The sequence below is a fragment of the Belonocnema kinseyi genome, chromosome 3 (genome assembly GCF_010883055.1).
Source record: "Belonocnema kinseyi isolate 2016_QV_RU_SX_M_011 chromosome 3, B_treatae_v1, whole genome shotgun sequence".
NCBI lineage: Eukaryota > Metazoa > Arthropoda > Insecta > Hymenoptera > Cynipidae > Belonocnema > Belonocnema kinseyi.
Genome location: NC_046659.1, coordinates 47499586 through 47517498, shown reverse-complemented (window position 1 = coordinate 47517498; position 17913 = coordinate 47499586). Strand labels below are relative to the sequence as shown.

Here is a 17913-nt window from a genome sequence, read left to right as displayed (position 1 = left end):
GGACTTCCAGAACAATCCAATTTTGATTTTAGCGAGTACTGCAGATTTTTTTTTGCAAATGCGAACGTTTTTCCGCCGCTATATAAAATTTAATTTTTGTTGGTTATTCCCTTTTGCACCTAGACCCCTAAACTATTATTCATAGATTCAGCCATGGAAAGTAAAACTAAGAAAATAGAAAATTTGAATTATTTACAACTAAATCAAGCGAGATACGAAAAAAAATTCTGTAAATAAAACAGCTAGCTTAAAAAAGACTACAAAAACGCCTTGTATCTTTTCGTTGAAAGGAAAAGCAATGTTTAGAAATTAAAATTAATAGCTAGACAACGCAAAATATAATAAAAAGTCCAACAACATTTCCAACCTAATAAATACATACAAAATCGCCTTTAATCATTTCAAAGTAATGGCAAACGCGATTCCCCCTATTGTTAGATCAAAAATTTGTATACACCAAACTCTCGCTTTCAGTCACCCCGTTCTCAGCCTTCTTAGAACTGCTGGCTCATGCAGTTTCTCGGGGGAGCAGGGCGAGAGGGGTTGCGACAGGCGGTCCTCACTGTTTACGTTTCGATCTCCCCGAAATCAGTCCAAGGCTATTTGAAGACAACCCCCGACACTGGACTGAAAGTGAGAGTTTGGTGTAGATTGAAAATTTTGTTACCATACAATATTGAAGAATTTTTTACCTGAAAATAATCGGTTACAATAATTTTTTCAGATATTAAGATTATTCCACAAAGTCCACATTGAACAGAAATGTACAAAATCAAGAAAGCCTTTCATTAAAAGTGACGCTCCTTCAATGTTCATAATTAAACTATTTACATTGCTTTTATTAAAGTCTTATTGGTGAACATTGTTAATTAGCATGAAAAAAATTAATCTGTAGAAACAGATAAAGCTAAGAATACAAAAAAGTCTATGAATATTTACATATTTTTCATGAATCGATTCCAAATGCAGAATCAAATTCTTTTTCACTTATCTGAAACAAATCATAAAAACAATTTATATAGTACATTAAAACTATAAAAAATAAATTTAAAAAACCAGGGTGGCTAATAAGTTTATGAATAAAAATCCGAACCATTTTCGGAGTTTTCTTGGTTAATGGCATTTAAAAACTCAAGGTTTAACCCTTTGTGATAAGGTCAAATTGTTTTTACCAACTGCAAGAACAAAAATCAAGTTAAAAGTATTTTAATACTTTACTTGGCAATAAGAAAACTTGAAAAGATTTTGATTTTTAACAAAAATGGATTTTATAAATAAGCACTGTTACAAAATACAGCCTTTTTACAGTTCGAAAATTCAAAATGACGGATCCAAAATGGCGGACAACAAGTTAAAAAATAAGTCCTGTGGCTTCAAAATGTTGTTTTGGAAGTTTTTGGGTCGTTGATTACGAATCTAAAGTCAAAATTTCAAATTGCTTCTTGGGTCGCTGATCACGAATCTGGAGTTAATTTTCGGAATTTTAATAATTGAAAATGGCAGATCCTACATGTCGGAAAGCGAATTTAAACATAAGTCCCGTAGTTTCGTTTCCAAAGTTTGTTGAGTAGCTTCCCTACCGACAGAAAACTCAGAATATTAATTAAAGATTCTCAGGATGTAAAAAGCTTCAGAGAAGTTCTCCGCAGGCACTCAGGTAGATATTTTTAAAGGTCCAGGTAGCTTATTTAAATGGTCTGAAGGCTTTAAAATTCGTCCTTTCCGAAATTGAAATAAGAATTCGATCATAAATAACAAGCAGAGAGCCTATATCAATAGAATAGCCGACACTCACTAAGGGTCCTTTGTTAAGCCTTCGGATTAAAATTTAGAAATAGATTTTTTAAATTTCAAAGTTAATAGCCTAAAACATAATAATTCAGAATCTACGGGTTTCGATTATTTCAGATATATAACTTTTTTCTTAAATGTTTAAAATTGGAATAAATATAACGAATCCCGTAAATGGAATGAGATACGCCAAAACAAACCAAATTTTTTAATTCAACTCCAAAATAGTATTTAAGTTATTTTTGTTCTTGTTCTTTGTAATTGAAAGTGCACAGTATTTTCTCTCGTTTGAAACTGGCCATTCCGATAATGCAGGTCAATGTCGTACCGATGCTGTCGGTAGCCATTTAGAAATGATTTATGAAATCAACTTTTTTAATTGTCTAGAAACAATGTTAGTACCGGGACATGTTTTTTGCTTGTCCCAAGTTTTCGGCCATAAATATTCTGTAATTTGGAAGTAACGCTGGGGAGAATCGTAACACACATAACCTCAAAGGTGGAAAAGACACCGTCTTGACATGCCAAACTGAAACCCTCCGGGCCCCACTTCTATCCGGGTGATTTTAGGAAAGCAAACGTTAACTCACGACATCGACTAACCCTCCACATTTTTGTGCAAGATACCGTGCATCTTCTTGTCGATGAGCTGTTCACGCAAGTTTTTCTCCTGTGCTTTCTTAATCCGGGCTTTGAGAAGTGATTACTCGAGATGGAAAGATTTTATGCATTTTTGCTCACTCCTGATATTGAAGTCAAGGCCGAGTGTATCAACAGCGTATTCAGATAAGCTAATGGCCTGTAAATCTGTGGGTCAGACAAGTTGCCCATCTTCGGGAGGAGCACTCTTTGTCTTTACATCAACCACTCTGTAATCAGGTCCCGGTGAGGAGTAGCTCATGCCTTTTAATACATTTTTTATCTCCTCGGTAGTGATAGGTGGGCATACCTCCTCAGGTGTAATGAGGCCCCTGCACAGCTCCTTGAAGTTATTTATGTTCTTTGAGTTTTCTTTCAGTAAATACACTTCAAAGACTTCTCTCCAAAATGCCTCGACCTCTTCTGGTTTGGACGGGTGGTCGACAGTAACTGGAGGGTTTTGGAAGAGTCAAGATGAGTCAGAGAAAAGTTGTTAATTTTCTCTGACTCGCCTCCCTCTTCACTCTAAACTTCTCCTATCGTCAGATAGTACCCATATTCTATTAACAATATGCTGCCTAATGGTCAGCAGCTTTGACTTGTTGTGTGTGATGACGGTTCAGCAGTTCGTGTGCGAACTGCCGAACCATGGCTGCAACATTCCTGCCAGATATTATGTAGTCAATCACACAGTGAGTGTGTGCATTCGTTTTTTGGTCTTATGATCAATGGTTGGTTTTGTTTTATGTTTTGCATCCGCCAAAGTTCTTGCTGCATGATGCATACGAAGTTCAGAGGTCGGATTCTTCAGAAAAATCTCCACAAAGCTCTCTTTTTCTGTTGTCGGTTTGTTTTGGCTGCAATGGCTCAACATAGTACAAGACTGTACAACCGCGGTAAATCACACCTATGGCCACGTCTTACGACCGTGAAAAGGGTGGTCACAGGCCACGATGAAATTAATCGATCCAAGGATGACAGCTTTCTGCATCCATCTCGCAAGTGCCTTGGCATATTTTTCACACGCCGGCATGACTTTAAGGTTACGAAGCAGTGATAGATTTGTACCTACGAGAGCACTGATTACAAGAACAATTACTTTAACCGAACATTTCGGGTACATTCGTTGCAGCAGCCTTTTGATATCTTGATATCTCTCCTCCTTATCCTTCTCCTTAGCAGCTATGTTTTAGTCGTTCGGAGCCGAGAATTCGATCACGAATACAGTTTGTTTCTCTAAGGGTTAGAGAAAGATGTCAAGCTTCGAGTGTGCAGCGGAGACGGCAGTTTGCAAATTGTAAATACAGAAAATTTGGCACTTCTCGTTTTGGACAATTGACTCTATCTTCCACGGAGCGCTCGTCTGGATAGGGTCACGGACAACGCCGCAATAGAGATAAAGATGATAATAAAGCGATAATCGTTTCAAATTTTAGCGCGGTTTTTTTTAGGTTTATGTTGGCAATGAGTTGTGTTGATATTGGCAGCGCTGCTTATGTGGTGCATTGTGAGAGAGAAACAAACGACTACGGTTAATTCTGAGTTTAAAATTATTAATGTAGAAAACATCACAGTAATATTTGAATATTCTATAAGTGATATTAGGATGCGGTACACTGAGGTGAAACTTATAACTACCTGGCACGCAAAAATGAAACCCTCTGTACCTGAATTAAGCCCGGATGATTTTAGAGAAGCAAAGGTTTGCTCCTTTGACTAGGATTGTTCTACATTTCTGTAAAAGTTTGCGTGCATTTTCTTGTCAAGTAGCTCTTGTCGGAATTTTTCAAACTCTGCTTTCTTTACTTCGGCTTTTAGAAAAGAACCATTTAGATGGAGTAATGCACTTTCCTCACTTCAGATGTTAAAATTCCGGCCAAGGTTCTCGGCCGCTTGTTCCACGACTCTGTAAAGGATTCGTGATTCTTGACTATTTTTAGGAAAGGATTTTTGCCATTTGCAATGATGTAAGCTGTACTTAAAACAATTCGGTATGAAGACATTGGAGATTCAGAAGTCCGCATTCGCCTTGACGGCGTGATATGTATAATCGCGGAACAAACCAATTAAGACGCAAGCTCTTATGCATATGCATGATCTTACGTGTGGCGATCTCAATGGCCGTAAGCTTGTTCTTCGTCCATCGAAACACCCCAAACGAGTAGAGTAGAATCCGGATGACAAGCATGTTAGTCGCAGATACCTTGTTCGACAACGACAGATTTGAAGATCAAATCTGTTTAAGAAGATGTTTTTATGTACTTCGGAGAGACTCCTTCACTGATATGGCCGTCCAGATATGTATAGGTCTCTCCAGTGTTAAAGTCTCCAATAATACTTATATCCACAACCTCAGGGTCATTGGGAACGCCAATAATCTTTACTTTCTTCAGATGAACTTTGGTACACTAGTCCAATCCAAAGTCCATACCAACCTCTCCTGTGCATTTCTTGATGATATTTAAAGCTCTCTGAAGTTTGCTTTTACCAGAATCTTAGATCTTTAGATCATCCATGTAAAATACATGGGTGACCATGTTTAAGGTGACGATGTTCGTTGTTACACGATATTTTCCAGATATGATAGTAAACCTAGTTTCCCAAAGGGACATCAATCTCCCTATGCATCACACTATGTGTAGATGAACCTTGAAGCTTTCCAACAGATAAATGATAAGTCTATAAGAGGTTGAATGGAAAGCTTACCGATAGTAAATCCAGACTATTTACATGACGCTCTGATGGACAGATGCGTCTTTGAATACGCACCTGGCACATTACCAGGTTTTCTCGGCAGCCTGCTACACCTTTTTTTAGCCACGCTGTTCGTACATCTCTCTCCACGCAGGCGCAATTATTTAAACAATCCTGTTGTTTATAACAGCTGTAAAGATCTTATACAGTGTGTTCAAACAAGTTATTGGCCTGAATTCTCTGGTTTGGACAAGTTTACTTTCCTAGGTAGGAGCTTAGTGCGTCCTTACACCTGCAACTGCGGAATAGGCGATTCCGACTTTAAATATGAAGTGAATATGAGGGCCAGATGTTGGTGTGTAGAAGTAAACTTCTTTCACCAGAAGATCTTGATACCATCTGGTCCTGCAGCGGAAAAGTTCTTCGTCCCCTAAGTGCTTTTTCACCTTTTCGACAGTGATTGATGAACATTCCACCTCAGATGTTGATCCTCCCTGATCCATCTCTCTCTTTTGTATTCTCCTTCTTGCATCAGATAATTCTCGCATTTTGTCAACAATATTCTGCTTGATTGTCAGCTTGTCAGATTGTATGATCAGTCTCTTTCTAAACTCTAGGCAGACGATTTTGCAAAGAATTGTTTGTTATACGCGTCTTTACGTGTAATTATATTACGTATCCTGTACTATGTTCTCTGATTTTTTCCACATTTATGTCATTCCACAGTGGAACCGAATCGCGAAAGGCTGGCCAAAAGTATAAAATGGGCCAAATTATGTTACTCGGGTATTTTTGGGGTCCCTGATTACGAATCCGATATCAAAAATTGAGAAAACAAAATGGCGGATCCAACATGACGAACGAGTATGCTAAATAAATTAGGGCTTGTTTTTGGGGATTACCGAATATTATTGTAAGGTTGGAAACATAATATGGGGATTTGTAAAGGTGGCCCTTGTGACTATTTTTTATTTGAAAATTTTACAGCTGTTTTACATGACGACATTTTGGAATTGTTTCGTTAAAAGTGATGGGGGTGAATTTTAAGGGGTTACCGAATATTATTGATGGTTTGGGAACAAAGCATAGAGAAAATAAAAAACAGACATAAAAATTTTTATGTCTGTTTTACATGGCCACACTTTGGAATTGTTTCTTTAAAAGTAATAGGGTTGAATTTGAGGGGTTGTTCGATATTATTGATAGGCTTAGAGCATAAATTGGGGCTTGAGGAAGGTGATCCGAGGCTTTTGTTATCAGTTTTAAAATGTTGTGGCTGTTTCACATAGAAAAACTTTGGAATTCTTTCGTTAACTTGGATAAACCCGAATGTCGTAAAATTTACGACAAGCGCTCGCTCATGGGGAATTACAGGGCGCGCCCGCTGAAAGGTTAAAATACTCAAGTGATATCATTAAAAAGTTGTAAGATTGCATTCTTCTTTCTCACTTTAATGCAAATACGTAAGGCAGAGATGAAAAACGACGTAACCTCAAAATAATGAACATGCATAAAATTTTTATTTAGCAAAATACAATTTTTTTGTTATTATTCCTCAAAAAAAGAGTCCGGGGACCTGCGTTATGATATTTTATAGCATCTCCGAATTCAGCTTTTAAACATTTTCATTTTTATGGAAAAAAAACCGGGGGGACCTGTACCCGATTGACCACACGACGAAGTATCACGTGCTCTTACATCCTTAAAGTAGTCCGGCTACTGGGAAAGCTAGTCAAAGCTACGTCCATTATTTTTTTCTGAAATTTAGAATTAAATACAAAATTTTGCCAGGATATGAATTACTAAATTAAGTAACAAATTTTTATGCTGAACAATATAGATAAAATGTTTTTTAAATAATAATAAAATGTAAATTTAAATGTTGATTTGACTCGATTCTAGCTACATTTTTGATTCTACGCTACATTTTGCTAAAATTAAGCTCAAATACCCTGGAAGCAAGTATAAATGAGCAGTAATTTAAATTTTGCATTATATTTTCTCTCTAAAAAAAAGTTTTCCTAACAATATTCAACGTGTTTTAAAGCCAAAATGAACAAATTTTGGAGCCCGCGAGAGGCTTCTCCACAAGATCCCATGTTTAATGATTTTTCATCTGATCAATCCAATAGCCGGACTACCTTAAATTAACAATATGTGTTTATTTTTATTATTTATTTTCTCAAAGTTTTTTGAGCCGTACATTTTCGTAATTTGTCATAGAAAAAAATAATTTTTATAGATTTTTGTAAATATACCACTTAATTACGTTAATGTGGGAAGTAATAATGCAATCTTAATCATTTTTTAATATTACTTAAGTTTTTTTTATTCTGCGAGCAGATCGATCTTGCCATACTGCTCCTAACCTCAAAATCTCAATAAACTGCCATCATATTTTAAACCACCAATGGAATTTGATAACTTAAACTGAAAAGAATGCAATTCTTCTTAAGAATATTACTTAATGTCAATGTTTACACTCATAGAAAATAATAAGTCATAACTAAAAATACAAACTTGAAACTAAAAATACTGTATTGTTACACTAACCATAGTCTAAAGCAGGAAAGTACCATTGAACTGCTTGAACTCCACTTTTACCACAAAACCAGTTTCAAAACATTTATAAGCTTCCTAACTTTTATACGCTTTCACTTGTTTTCCGGTGTAAAAACTGTGAAACTGAATAAAATATGACACTATTATATCAACTAGGGCGACCATGTCTGCAAAAACATACGCCTCTAAAAAGAAAACTCAAATAATTAAGGCATTTTTATGTTGTTCTGAACAATTCATTCATAAGAAAAGAAATTTAAAAAAATTAAAGGAAAATTCCTATTATGGCTAAACAAAAGGACATTTGAATTGTGGAATGGACGAAGGGGGAGACTAAAAAGGAGAAATCCTTCTAAAGAGGGACGCATGACAGCCCTATATCCATTATAGTAACGCATAGTAACCAAGGGCACTGAACTCACATTTTCACTAAAATCTATATCTGCAAGAGTATACGGATCAAAGTTTACGATTTTTTCCACTTATTGGATATATCGGGTCTTGATATCTGCCTCTTTTTATTCTTCATTCAACGCACCCTTTACGAGTTTTTATTCACTTTTTAACTTAAAAATTTTATTTACTAATCATTCAAAACTGAGCCTTTTATTTTAAAGCTTCTATATTGAATGTTTACAAATTAGAAGCGTTAAAAATTGAATATTCATTTGTATTGTTTAGAATGATTGATATTATACCAAAAGTTCCAAATTTGCACATTTCATCTGACCATCCCTGGTTAATGGCTACCCTTAAATCGTATTTATATTTTAAACAGTATATTTACCTTTTTCTTCTTGAATTTCTTAATCAGCGCTATATCTTTAGCCAAATCCGCCAGATCTGCCAAGTCTTCTTCACTGGGCTTCGATTTCCGCTTCTTTTTAACAGGTTTAGATGCCCCTCGCAATTCTGCCTTCTTTTTCTTCTTTTCCCTTTTAAATTTCTTTTTTTCCTGTCGTTCCAATTTCATTTTCTTAACCTCCGACCAGGACTCCGTGTTTTTCATTTTCCGATTTTTCTTACTGGGCCAAACACCCGTTGCTTTAAAGACTTTCAGTTTTTCGAGTCTGCTCGCTTCCTTCTGTTTATCTTTGTAAGTTATTGTGTTTATATTCACATCATCTTGACGGAAGGACGAGATATCCTGATCTTTTAATTCCGGCATACGAGGCATCTTTAGCAAGCCAAAGCTCATCGCAACTTTCCCTAAATCCAGATCTTTCAGCTGTAGGATGAGTCTGCACTCGTGTTTTTGATAAGATTGTATATACGAAACGAAAGCACGGTTAGCTTTATCGAACATTAGTCTATCACTTTGCTGCATAATTCTCATTGACTTTAAACATTGTCCTGCGAACGAGGAAGAAACTTCTAATTTTATTTCTTTTAGATCTACTTTCTGATTTCTTTTAATGAAGTGTATGTAGGCGTCTTCCGATTGAAGAAGGAATAGAAGTGCATTTCCTTCGTTTCCTATTCGTGCAGTTCTTCCACATCTGAAAAAGGTTTCAGTTATATTACAGTGAAACTCTTCTATAGCGTCGATTTTTGGGTTGACGGTGGGAGGGAACTAACTCATTATAACCCGCTTTTTTTTGCTCACGCTTGAATGCTCGCCTGTGTGATAACCGCAGCCCCACGCTTCCCGCGCAACTACTGTTACACCTACCTGCGGCGCGGCGTCATTGCCGAAAGGGCTATTGAAGGGAGGGCTATTGAAAGGCTTCACTGTATTACTGTTTATCAAACAGTTAATGAATAATTTTAGAATTAGGTTTTAATTCAAGAAAAATAAAAATATTTTACCTGTGTACAAAACTACTTGCTGTGGAGGGTGGATCATACTGTAAAACCCAATCGACTTCCGGTATATCGATTCCTCGAGCCATTAGATCAGTGCATACTAGCAAGCCATTTTCAATTTTACGAAACTCTTCAAAGATTTTGTATCTTTTGCTCTTCATTTTCCCGTGCAGTGCCAAAATTTTGAAGATGGGCATAAGTCTACAAATTAATAGAAAAACAAAAAAGAATACTTTATTTAAATTATGTATTTCTAAAAGCATCAAGATTTTGAAATCTAAATTTAAATACCGCCAACTATTTATTTAAAACATGCATCAGAATAATAAGCAAAATTGTTTTTTTTGTATTTTGTTCTTGTAAAAAATTTAGTCAGAATAACTTACGTTTTGAGAACATTGCTGAAATAGTCGACACACGCACAAGTGGAGAAGAAAAGCATATACTTCTTGTTGAACCCTTCTTTCTTGATGAATTCCACCACAGTTCCGAGTTTATCTTCCGAACTGACAATTGCGTAATTGTTGCTCAGATTTGCAGGAGTAGATATACTCGCTTTTTCTTTCACAGTCACAAAGGTTGGATTTCTCAAGCCGGCTCTAATCAATTGTTGTAGTTCTTTCGTTTGAGTGGCAGAGAACAATCCAGTTCTTCTGAGCCGTGGTAGAAAACTCAGTATAGTATTTATGGTAACTGAGAATCCCAAGTCGAGAAGCCTATCAGCTTCATCAAGGACAAGCAATTCCTGTAATGGAAGACAAATTTTAAATTTTACGTATAAAGAATAATATTGGTAAAAACGTAATTTCAAGTGCAGTTTTCAGGAAAAAGTCGAATAGCCCCGGCCACATATAGTTTCAAATAAATGGTACATTCTACTGTGATTAGATCATCTGTATTCTTGAATTGTTGCCCCAAACTGTGCATTTACAAGTATGGATTAATATCTTTCTTCAGTTTAAAAGAAAATATATTTAATAAATATGTTTCAAGATTCATGCTTTAGAAAATAAGACATTTATCTCATTCAATTTGGATTATGTCATGAAACATTTTCGGTCACGTACATTTTTTAACACTGGTTTTAATTTAAATACATGCATCATGTTTTGGGTTACGTTATCTGTAATTAAACTAAAATTTAAACTGAATTTATTGTAAATTAATGCAGTTAGCGGGTCTCAAATTTTCAACAGAAAACGTATTACTCATTTCTTTGTAATATATTTCAAACTCAGATTTCAAAGTTCGACTTCCTATAGCCAAGTTAGACTGGCCGTTACTACCCAAATTTCTCCTACTTATATGCGCATGAAAAACAATTTTCTCCTACCAAAGACTTTACACTCGCAACTAGATTCACTTCTTTGCAATGCGTTAGTAAATCTTCTAACCTCCCGGGAGTACAAATGATAATGTTTGCGCCTTTTTTTAGACTTTCTACGTCTTCTTTGACAGTGGTACCTCCTACAAGAAGAATTTGTTTCAGACTCGGGATTTCTTTAAGAAAGTCAGATAATACATCGCTGATTTGCGTTGCTAATTCTCTTGTTGGGGAAATGATGATCGAGCCTATTTCCACTATTTTCCATTTTTCTGATCTTTTCTGTCGTAATAGAATTATCAAATTATTAGAAATTTCTTATTCATGCATTTGACAATAAGTGAAATATAAAATTTCATAATTATACAAAAGGGACTGTAGATATATATTTTAAAATTTTAGTCTCTTTGGAGGATATTGAAATTATGTAAATTGTTATAAATTTAATTGCGAATTTAATGCTTTCACGATGATTCATTATAATAAGACGAGGTGTTTCGGATTTCAGGGCTAACTTCTTCAGGACTAACCTAAAAGAAGTGAACTGCAATGTTCAAAAAACGTCAGGAAGATTTGTAGTTTTGCACACAATTGAAACCCGAAACATCTCCTCTTATTATAAACTGAAATATCAATTATTACAGTTACCTGCAACATTTCTAGCATTGGAACTAAAAAAGCCAATGTCTTGCCACTACCTGTTACAGCTTCTGCAGCAACGTCTTTTCCTTTCAAAAGAAAGGGTATACAAGCCGCCTATGGAAACAAAATTTCTCATAAATAATAATAATAATAATAATCTAAGGTACTATTTTTTACATTCTCGGTCTAATGAGAAGGTATTGGTTTTATGTAAAATTTCACTTTGTCGGGTTTCATCAAATCTCCATGTTTTGAGACCCACTGAGTCAGAAAAAACTATTTTGACAAAGGTGTTTGTCTATCTGTCTTTAGTCTGTATTCTGTAGGCACGATAATTTTCGAAAAATTGATCAGATTGGATTCTGCTTTAGCACACTTTTTTAAGGCCTAAAATGAAAGAACAAGTTCGTAAACCAGCTATTTTGGATCAAAAATAACAAATTGAGCGCGTTTTCAAAATTTTGGAAACCACATTTTTTCAAGATTTTAAAATTTTATGGACGATTATTCATAGTACACAGAAACCCAAACAATTTATCATAAAGACTTTTTTCTATAAACAGAAAATTATCAGAGTTAGAGCATTTTCAAAATCAAACAAAAAAAAAAACTAAAATGAAAATTTTAAACCAAACAACGCATGATATGAAAAAAAATCAAAAGAAAAACGTTCATTTTTGAAAGTCCTACAAGATGATCATAATAGCTTTTTTCATTTATTCGAAATGTTGAAAATTTGATCGTACCAAAAATAATGAAAAATCCCAAAAATTCCATTTTTTGGTCAAACTATGCAAGATACGAAAAAAATGAAAAAGCTCAAATTGCGCCCCCTGAAAAGAACTACAAATTTATAAAGAATCACTTTTCAATAGCACGCGTAGTTTTTGTTTTTAGTCGTAAAAAACAACATTAAAAATGAAATTATTAAATTTTTTTGAAAAAACGACACAAGGTATGTACTAAAATTACCAGACAAAAGTTGTTCGCCTAAAAAGATCTATAAATTTATTATTAATTATTTTTCGATAGGACGAGTAGATTTTCTTTTAATCGTAAAACATACGATTAAAAATTAAAAAATTAACTTTTTGGAAAAAGCACAGAAAAGGCGAAAGAGGACATAGGCTCCTACATAGGACCCTATATAGGTTCCTGTACTAGACCCTATGCAGATGCGCAGTCGTTTTTATTTATTCGTAAAAAACAAGAAAAATTAAAAAATTATAAAAACAAGGAAATAAGAATTATTATGATTCAATCTTTATGCATATTATGAATTGTAATGATATACATTTATTGAAATGATACATGATTCAGAGCAGCTTAGCATACAATTTAAAGCAAAATAAGAAACCAATATAAAAATAATCATGATAATTACAATTTGCTCTTTATTTTGCATTTTTTTAATAAACAATCCCAGGCAGAGTTACATAAAAAATTTATTATATTTGATATACAGTATTGCGAGCTGCGCGCCCAGCGAGTGATGAAAATGTGTCCGCGTATACTCTTCTAGTGTCCTAAAATAAAGGCCAAGTTCGTTAGCCAACCATGTTGGATGAAAATTCGAAAAGTGAGCGTATTTTGAAAATATCCGAACAATTTATCCTTACGGCTTTTTTGTATAAAACCAAAATTTACCAGAGTTATAGCATTCACAAAATTTCAAAATACACGAAAATCAACATTTGAAGCCAAATAACGCACGATATGCAAAAAAGTCAGGTGAAGAAAAATATTGCTTGTTCAATGCCCTACAAGATTATCATAACAACTTTTTGAATTTTCTTGAAAAATCGATAATTCAAATGTTAACAGCACAAAACAATAATGGAAAATAAATAATTACATCTTGCGGTTAAACTATGCAAGATAGGTGAAAAGATAGCCAGACAAAAATTGTGCATTTTGAAAAGATCTACAAATTTGTTATCAATCAGTTTTGGATAGCATGCGTATTTTGTGTTTTAATCGTGAATAACTATATTAACAATAAAAAATCAGCCCGCTGCGTGGGCACATTCTCATCACAACTTATGTTTTTTAATTTTCCTATTCGTCTCGTATGTGGGTTTTCAAAAAATTTACTTTTTTTAAATGTTCTTAATGCTATTTTTCATGATTCGAACAAAAAACAGAACTAACAAAACATTATTCATGACAAATTAATTAACATTTACATTCTCATCAAGAGAAGGTATTAGATTTGTATAAAATTTGACCCCCCCCCCCATTTTTGTCAAATGTCCACGCTTTGAGACCCCCTGAATCCGAGAAACAGGTTTTTACGAATGTTTTACGAATGACTTGTTTTGGTTCAGAATAACGTACAGCCCACAAATCTGCACCGATTTCGACAAAAAAAAAATTGGAAAAAAAATAATAAGATGTCAAAGAGAGTTGTTCAGCATAATTTTTTAATTAGGTTTTCAATTTTTTTATAAGTAAACAAATATGACGAAAAAATGGCCTTTTTTCTATTTAACGTTCCCAGTGCTCGTCAATAACAGAAAAATGGTTGACATCGCTTAAGTTGCATAAAATAGCTTTAGTTAAGGATATTCCAATATTAAACAATATACAAAAAAAATTTGTTATCAACAAATTATTTGTTGAAAAAAATGTTTCTACGATTTTCCATAAATACACTTTTTTCAAGTACTATTGCAACAAATTAGAATCAAAACAATATTATGTAAAAAAATGTTTCTTCTGATTATAATTGTTTATATTATAATCAAATTTAATGTACAAATGCAGTAATCAGGCATTTTTCGACAGAAATATTCCTTTTTTTTCTAGGTCAATTTTTTCAATTTGGAAATTTATGATAATTTTAGAAAAATTCATGCTGAGTTGACAAATTTTATAATTTTTAAAAACAAATTTAATAAACAAATGCATTATTCGGGCATCTGTGGACGGAATTTTTTTCGATTTCATTCTTTTTAATTGGGAATTTCATGATGATTTCAGCGAAATTCATAATTGGTTGATAAATTTTTTATTTTTTAAAAACAAATTTAATAAAAAAATGCATTATTCGAGCATCTGTAGATGGAAATTTTTTTTTTTCGATATCCTAATTAAAATTGTTGACACAGAAAAAAAGAATTTTTCTGTAGACAAATGCCTGATGAATGCATTTGTTCATCAAATTTGTTCAAAGAAATAATAAAATTTACCAACTTATTATAAATGTTGCTGAAATTCCCATCAAGTTCCCATCTGAAAAGACTGGCTTTTAAAAAACCGAATTTTTCTTCCGGCAAATGCCCAAATTTGTTTATTACATTTGTTTAAAAGATCATAAGATTAATAAAAAAATTATGAATTTTGTGGCAAATATCATAAAGTTCGGAATTTAAAAAATTTACATAAAAAAAAAGAATTTTTCTATCGAAAAATGCCTGATTACTGTATTTGTTAATAAATTTGTTTATAATATGAAGTATTATAATATTAAGATAAATTTTTTTTAATATATAATTTCCATTCAAATGTCTTGCAATATAAATAGAAAAACGTATGATTATGGAAAGTCATAGAAAACATTTTTTCAATAAATAATTTGTATATAAAAAATTTTGTTGTTTAATATATAATATTGAAACATCTTTAGTTAATATTAGTTTATGAAACTTAGGCGATTTCAACACTTTTCCTGTTATTAACGAGCACTGTGAACGTCACATAGATAAAATGGCCATTTTTTCGTCTTATTTCTTTATGTATATAAAATTGAAAACCTAATTGAAAAATCAGACTCGACAACTATCTTATAAATCTTAACAGCTTTAAAAAAAAAATTTGATCTCTCAATATTTGTCGGCAAATGAAATGTTTTTTTCATTTGTTAAAATGTTATTTTTTCCTACTGTGGGTCGGGAATGTGAAAATGAGATCATATTAACTCCCATCTAATACAACGCTGCTGAAGGTTGCTAACCAGCTATGACTCTTGGTTGAAACTACCCCCTCCCCCCACCGCCCTTAAAACCTAGTTAATGGAAGTTTTGTGGTTCACTTAGGTAGGGATTTAATTAAGAAGTTAAAAAAAGGTAAGACTGATGTGTAGACCGTATGTGCTACGTTTAAATCGTAAAAATATTTAATAACGAAATTATATTTACTTTTAATTTTCGAGGTAATTTGTAAATGAAATGTAAATTATTAATTTTATTTAGATAATAAAATAACATACGAGTCATGAGTGTAGTGAACGACATTTTTTATTTTGTAAATAATTATCTCTATGTTTTCTTCAAATTTATTTTTTATAGTAGCGAAATGAGATTCACACACAATTCACAGGTGTGTCTCTCTCTATAAGAACTGTGCTAAACAGTACTCTGTGGGCACGTATTTTCAAGAAAATAAATAAATTTTTAACATACTACTTTAAAACAGTTTAAAAAGATGACATTTATCAAAGAAATGTAAACCAAAATTACGAATTTCTAACAAATAAAGATTTTTCACTCATGACAGAAATAAAAGTTTTTCTACGTTGTTAAACCTTTAAACCTAAAACGATCAACCCCCAACTAAAAAGTATAAACTTTTACCCAAGTGTAGTTGAATTTCCAATTTTTTTAAATGAAACTTCTACTAAAACACATTAATTTTTAAATCAAAAAGATACATTTTCAAAAAAATAGTTGAATTTTCTGTTACGAAAGATTTCAGTTTACTTTTCAATTTTCACGATCAAAATATGAATTTTTAAACAAAAAATAAATTTCTACGACAAAAATTGAATTATCAATTCAAAAAGACGAATTTTTAACTAAAAGATTACTTTTGGACAAAATTGTTGGTTTCTCTACCAAATAGTTGCATTTTTTTGTAAAAAAAAACAAGTTTTTAAATAGTTGATTTTTCATTAAAAAAATTCCAGTTGACTTTTCAAGGTCAAAATATGAATTTTGTAACAAAAAATAAGTTTCCACGTAAAAATTTGAATTTTCAATCTAAAACGACAAATTTTTTGAACCAAAAATATTTATTTAAAAAAAAATAGTCCAATTCTCTACCATATACAGTGAAACACTTTAACAGCCCTCCCTTCTAGAGCTATTCCGAGAATTGAAGCCGTCCCGTAGGTAGGTATAACAGGAACTGCGCGGGAGCCGAGCAGTCAATCGTAAACAAACAAAAGCGGAGCGGGCTACAATGAGTTAATTTACATTCAAGGTCAGCCCCAAAATCGGCGGTATAAAAGAGTTTCACTGTAGTTGAATCTTCATCCAAAAAAGATGAAAATTTGTACTAAAACAAATGCATTTTTTATTAAAAACGAGACTTTTCAACATGAAAATATAAATTTTAAACAAAAAGTAAATTTCCTATGAAACAGTTGAATTTTCAACAAAGCAGTAGAATTTTCAATTATACAGTTGCATTTTTGTCCAAGAAAGATAAAATTTCTCTTAAAGCAGATGAATTTTTAGTATAAAAAAATTTTATTTTAATGTTCATCCAGAAAAAAAATTTCAGTTTTTTTAACACCAAAATATTAAATTATAACCAGTTCTAGTTCATTCTCCAAGACTCAAATAAGAGTTGTAAACAATAAGTTAACTTTCTGCTACAGAGTCGAATATTTAGTCAAAAAGCATGAATTTTTAACAAGATTGTTAAATTTTCAACAAAACCGTTGTAGTTTTATTCAAGAAAGATGCAATATTTATACTAAAAAAGTTTAACTTTGAAATAAAAATGACAAATTTTCAGAAAAAATAGTGTTCATCCAAAAAAAAAGCTCAGTCGAATTTTATCAGAAAGAAAATATGAATTGTAAACAAAAGGTTAATGTTCTACGAAAAGAGTTGACTTTTTAACCCAATAAGATGCATTTTTTACAAAACAATTACGTTTGCAACCGAAAAGGAGAAACTTTTAAGCAAATTCTTAAATTTTCGACAAAATAATAAAATTTATAACTAAAAAGATGATCTAAAAAGCTAGACACCTAGCCGATAGCCATAATCATTAGTCGATTTACCAACCATATTCCGTTGCGTAAACATTTTTAAAAAATGGTGTTAGTCCAACAAACCTTTCTTACTCTACACAAAAAAGTAATCAATCATATAGTTAAATTTACATAAATGAATAGCAGTCTTTGCATAAAATCAAATTTCATTTCATTACAAAAGGAGAAATTAAAGAAATAGTTTTCATATCAAATTCGAAAAGAAAATTATTTTCCTTGAATAAAACTTTTATTAATATTACATTTGAATTATAATTATTGCGTATTAATTTAAATGAAACCTAAGATTTCCAATCCTGATATTGCTATTTGCCTAAGCGGCTTAATCCAAAGAGAATTAGAAGAAATCCTAAAACTAGAAACTCCAAGGGAACAGAGAATCATAATGCAATATATATATATATATATATATATATATAACGAGGCTCAAAGAAAGGCGTAGCCGGATGTC

The 17913-nt window shown here is 32.6% G+C and overlaps 1 protein-coding gene across 1 annotated transcript in view; it reads right to left on the bottom strand.

Moving 5' to 3' along the window:
- Positions 1 to 813: 813 nt before the first annotated feature.
- The window catches only part of LOC117169519 (probable ATP-dependent RNA helicase DDX55 homolog), a 23134-nt gene continuing 6034 nt past the window's right edge, over positions 814 to 17913 (bottom strand). Inside the window, exons 2-7 of the mRNA XM_033355938.1 lie at positions 11465 to 11572; positions 10826 to 11098; positions 9879 to 10237; positions 9496 to 9693; positions 8474 to 9185; positions 814 to 991 (exon numbers count right to left, since the gene is read on the bottom strand). Coding sequence (XP_033211829.1) covers positions 947 to 991; positions 8474 to 9185; positions 9496 to 9693; positions 9879 to 10237; positions 10826 to 11098; positions 11465 to 11572 — 1695 coding nt within the window. The 3' untranslated portion in view covers positions 814 to 946. The remainder of the gene's footprint in view (positions 992 to 8473; positions 9186 to 9495; positions 9694 to 9878; positions 10238 to 10825; positions 11099 to 11464; positions 11573 to 17913) is intronic.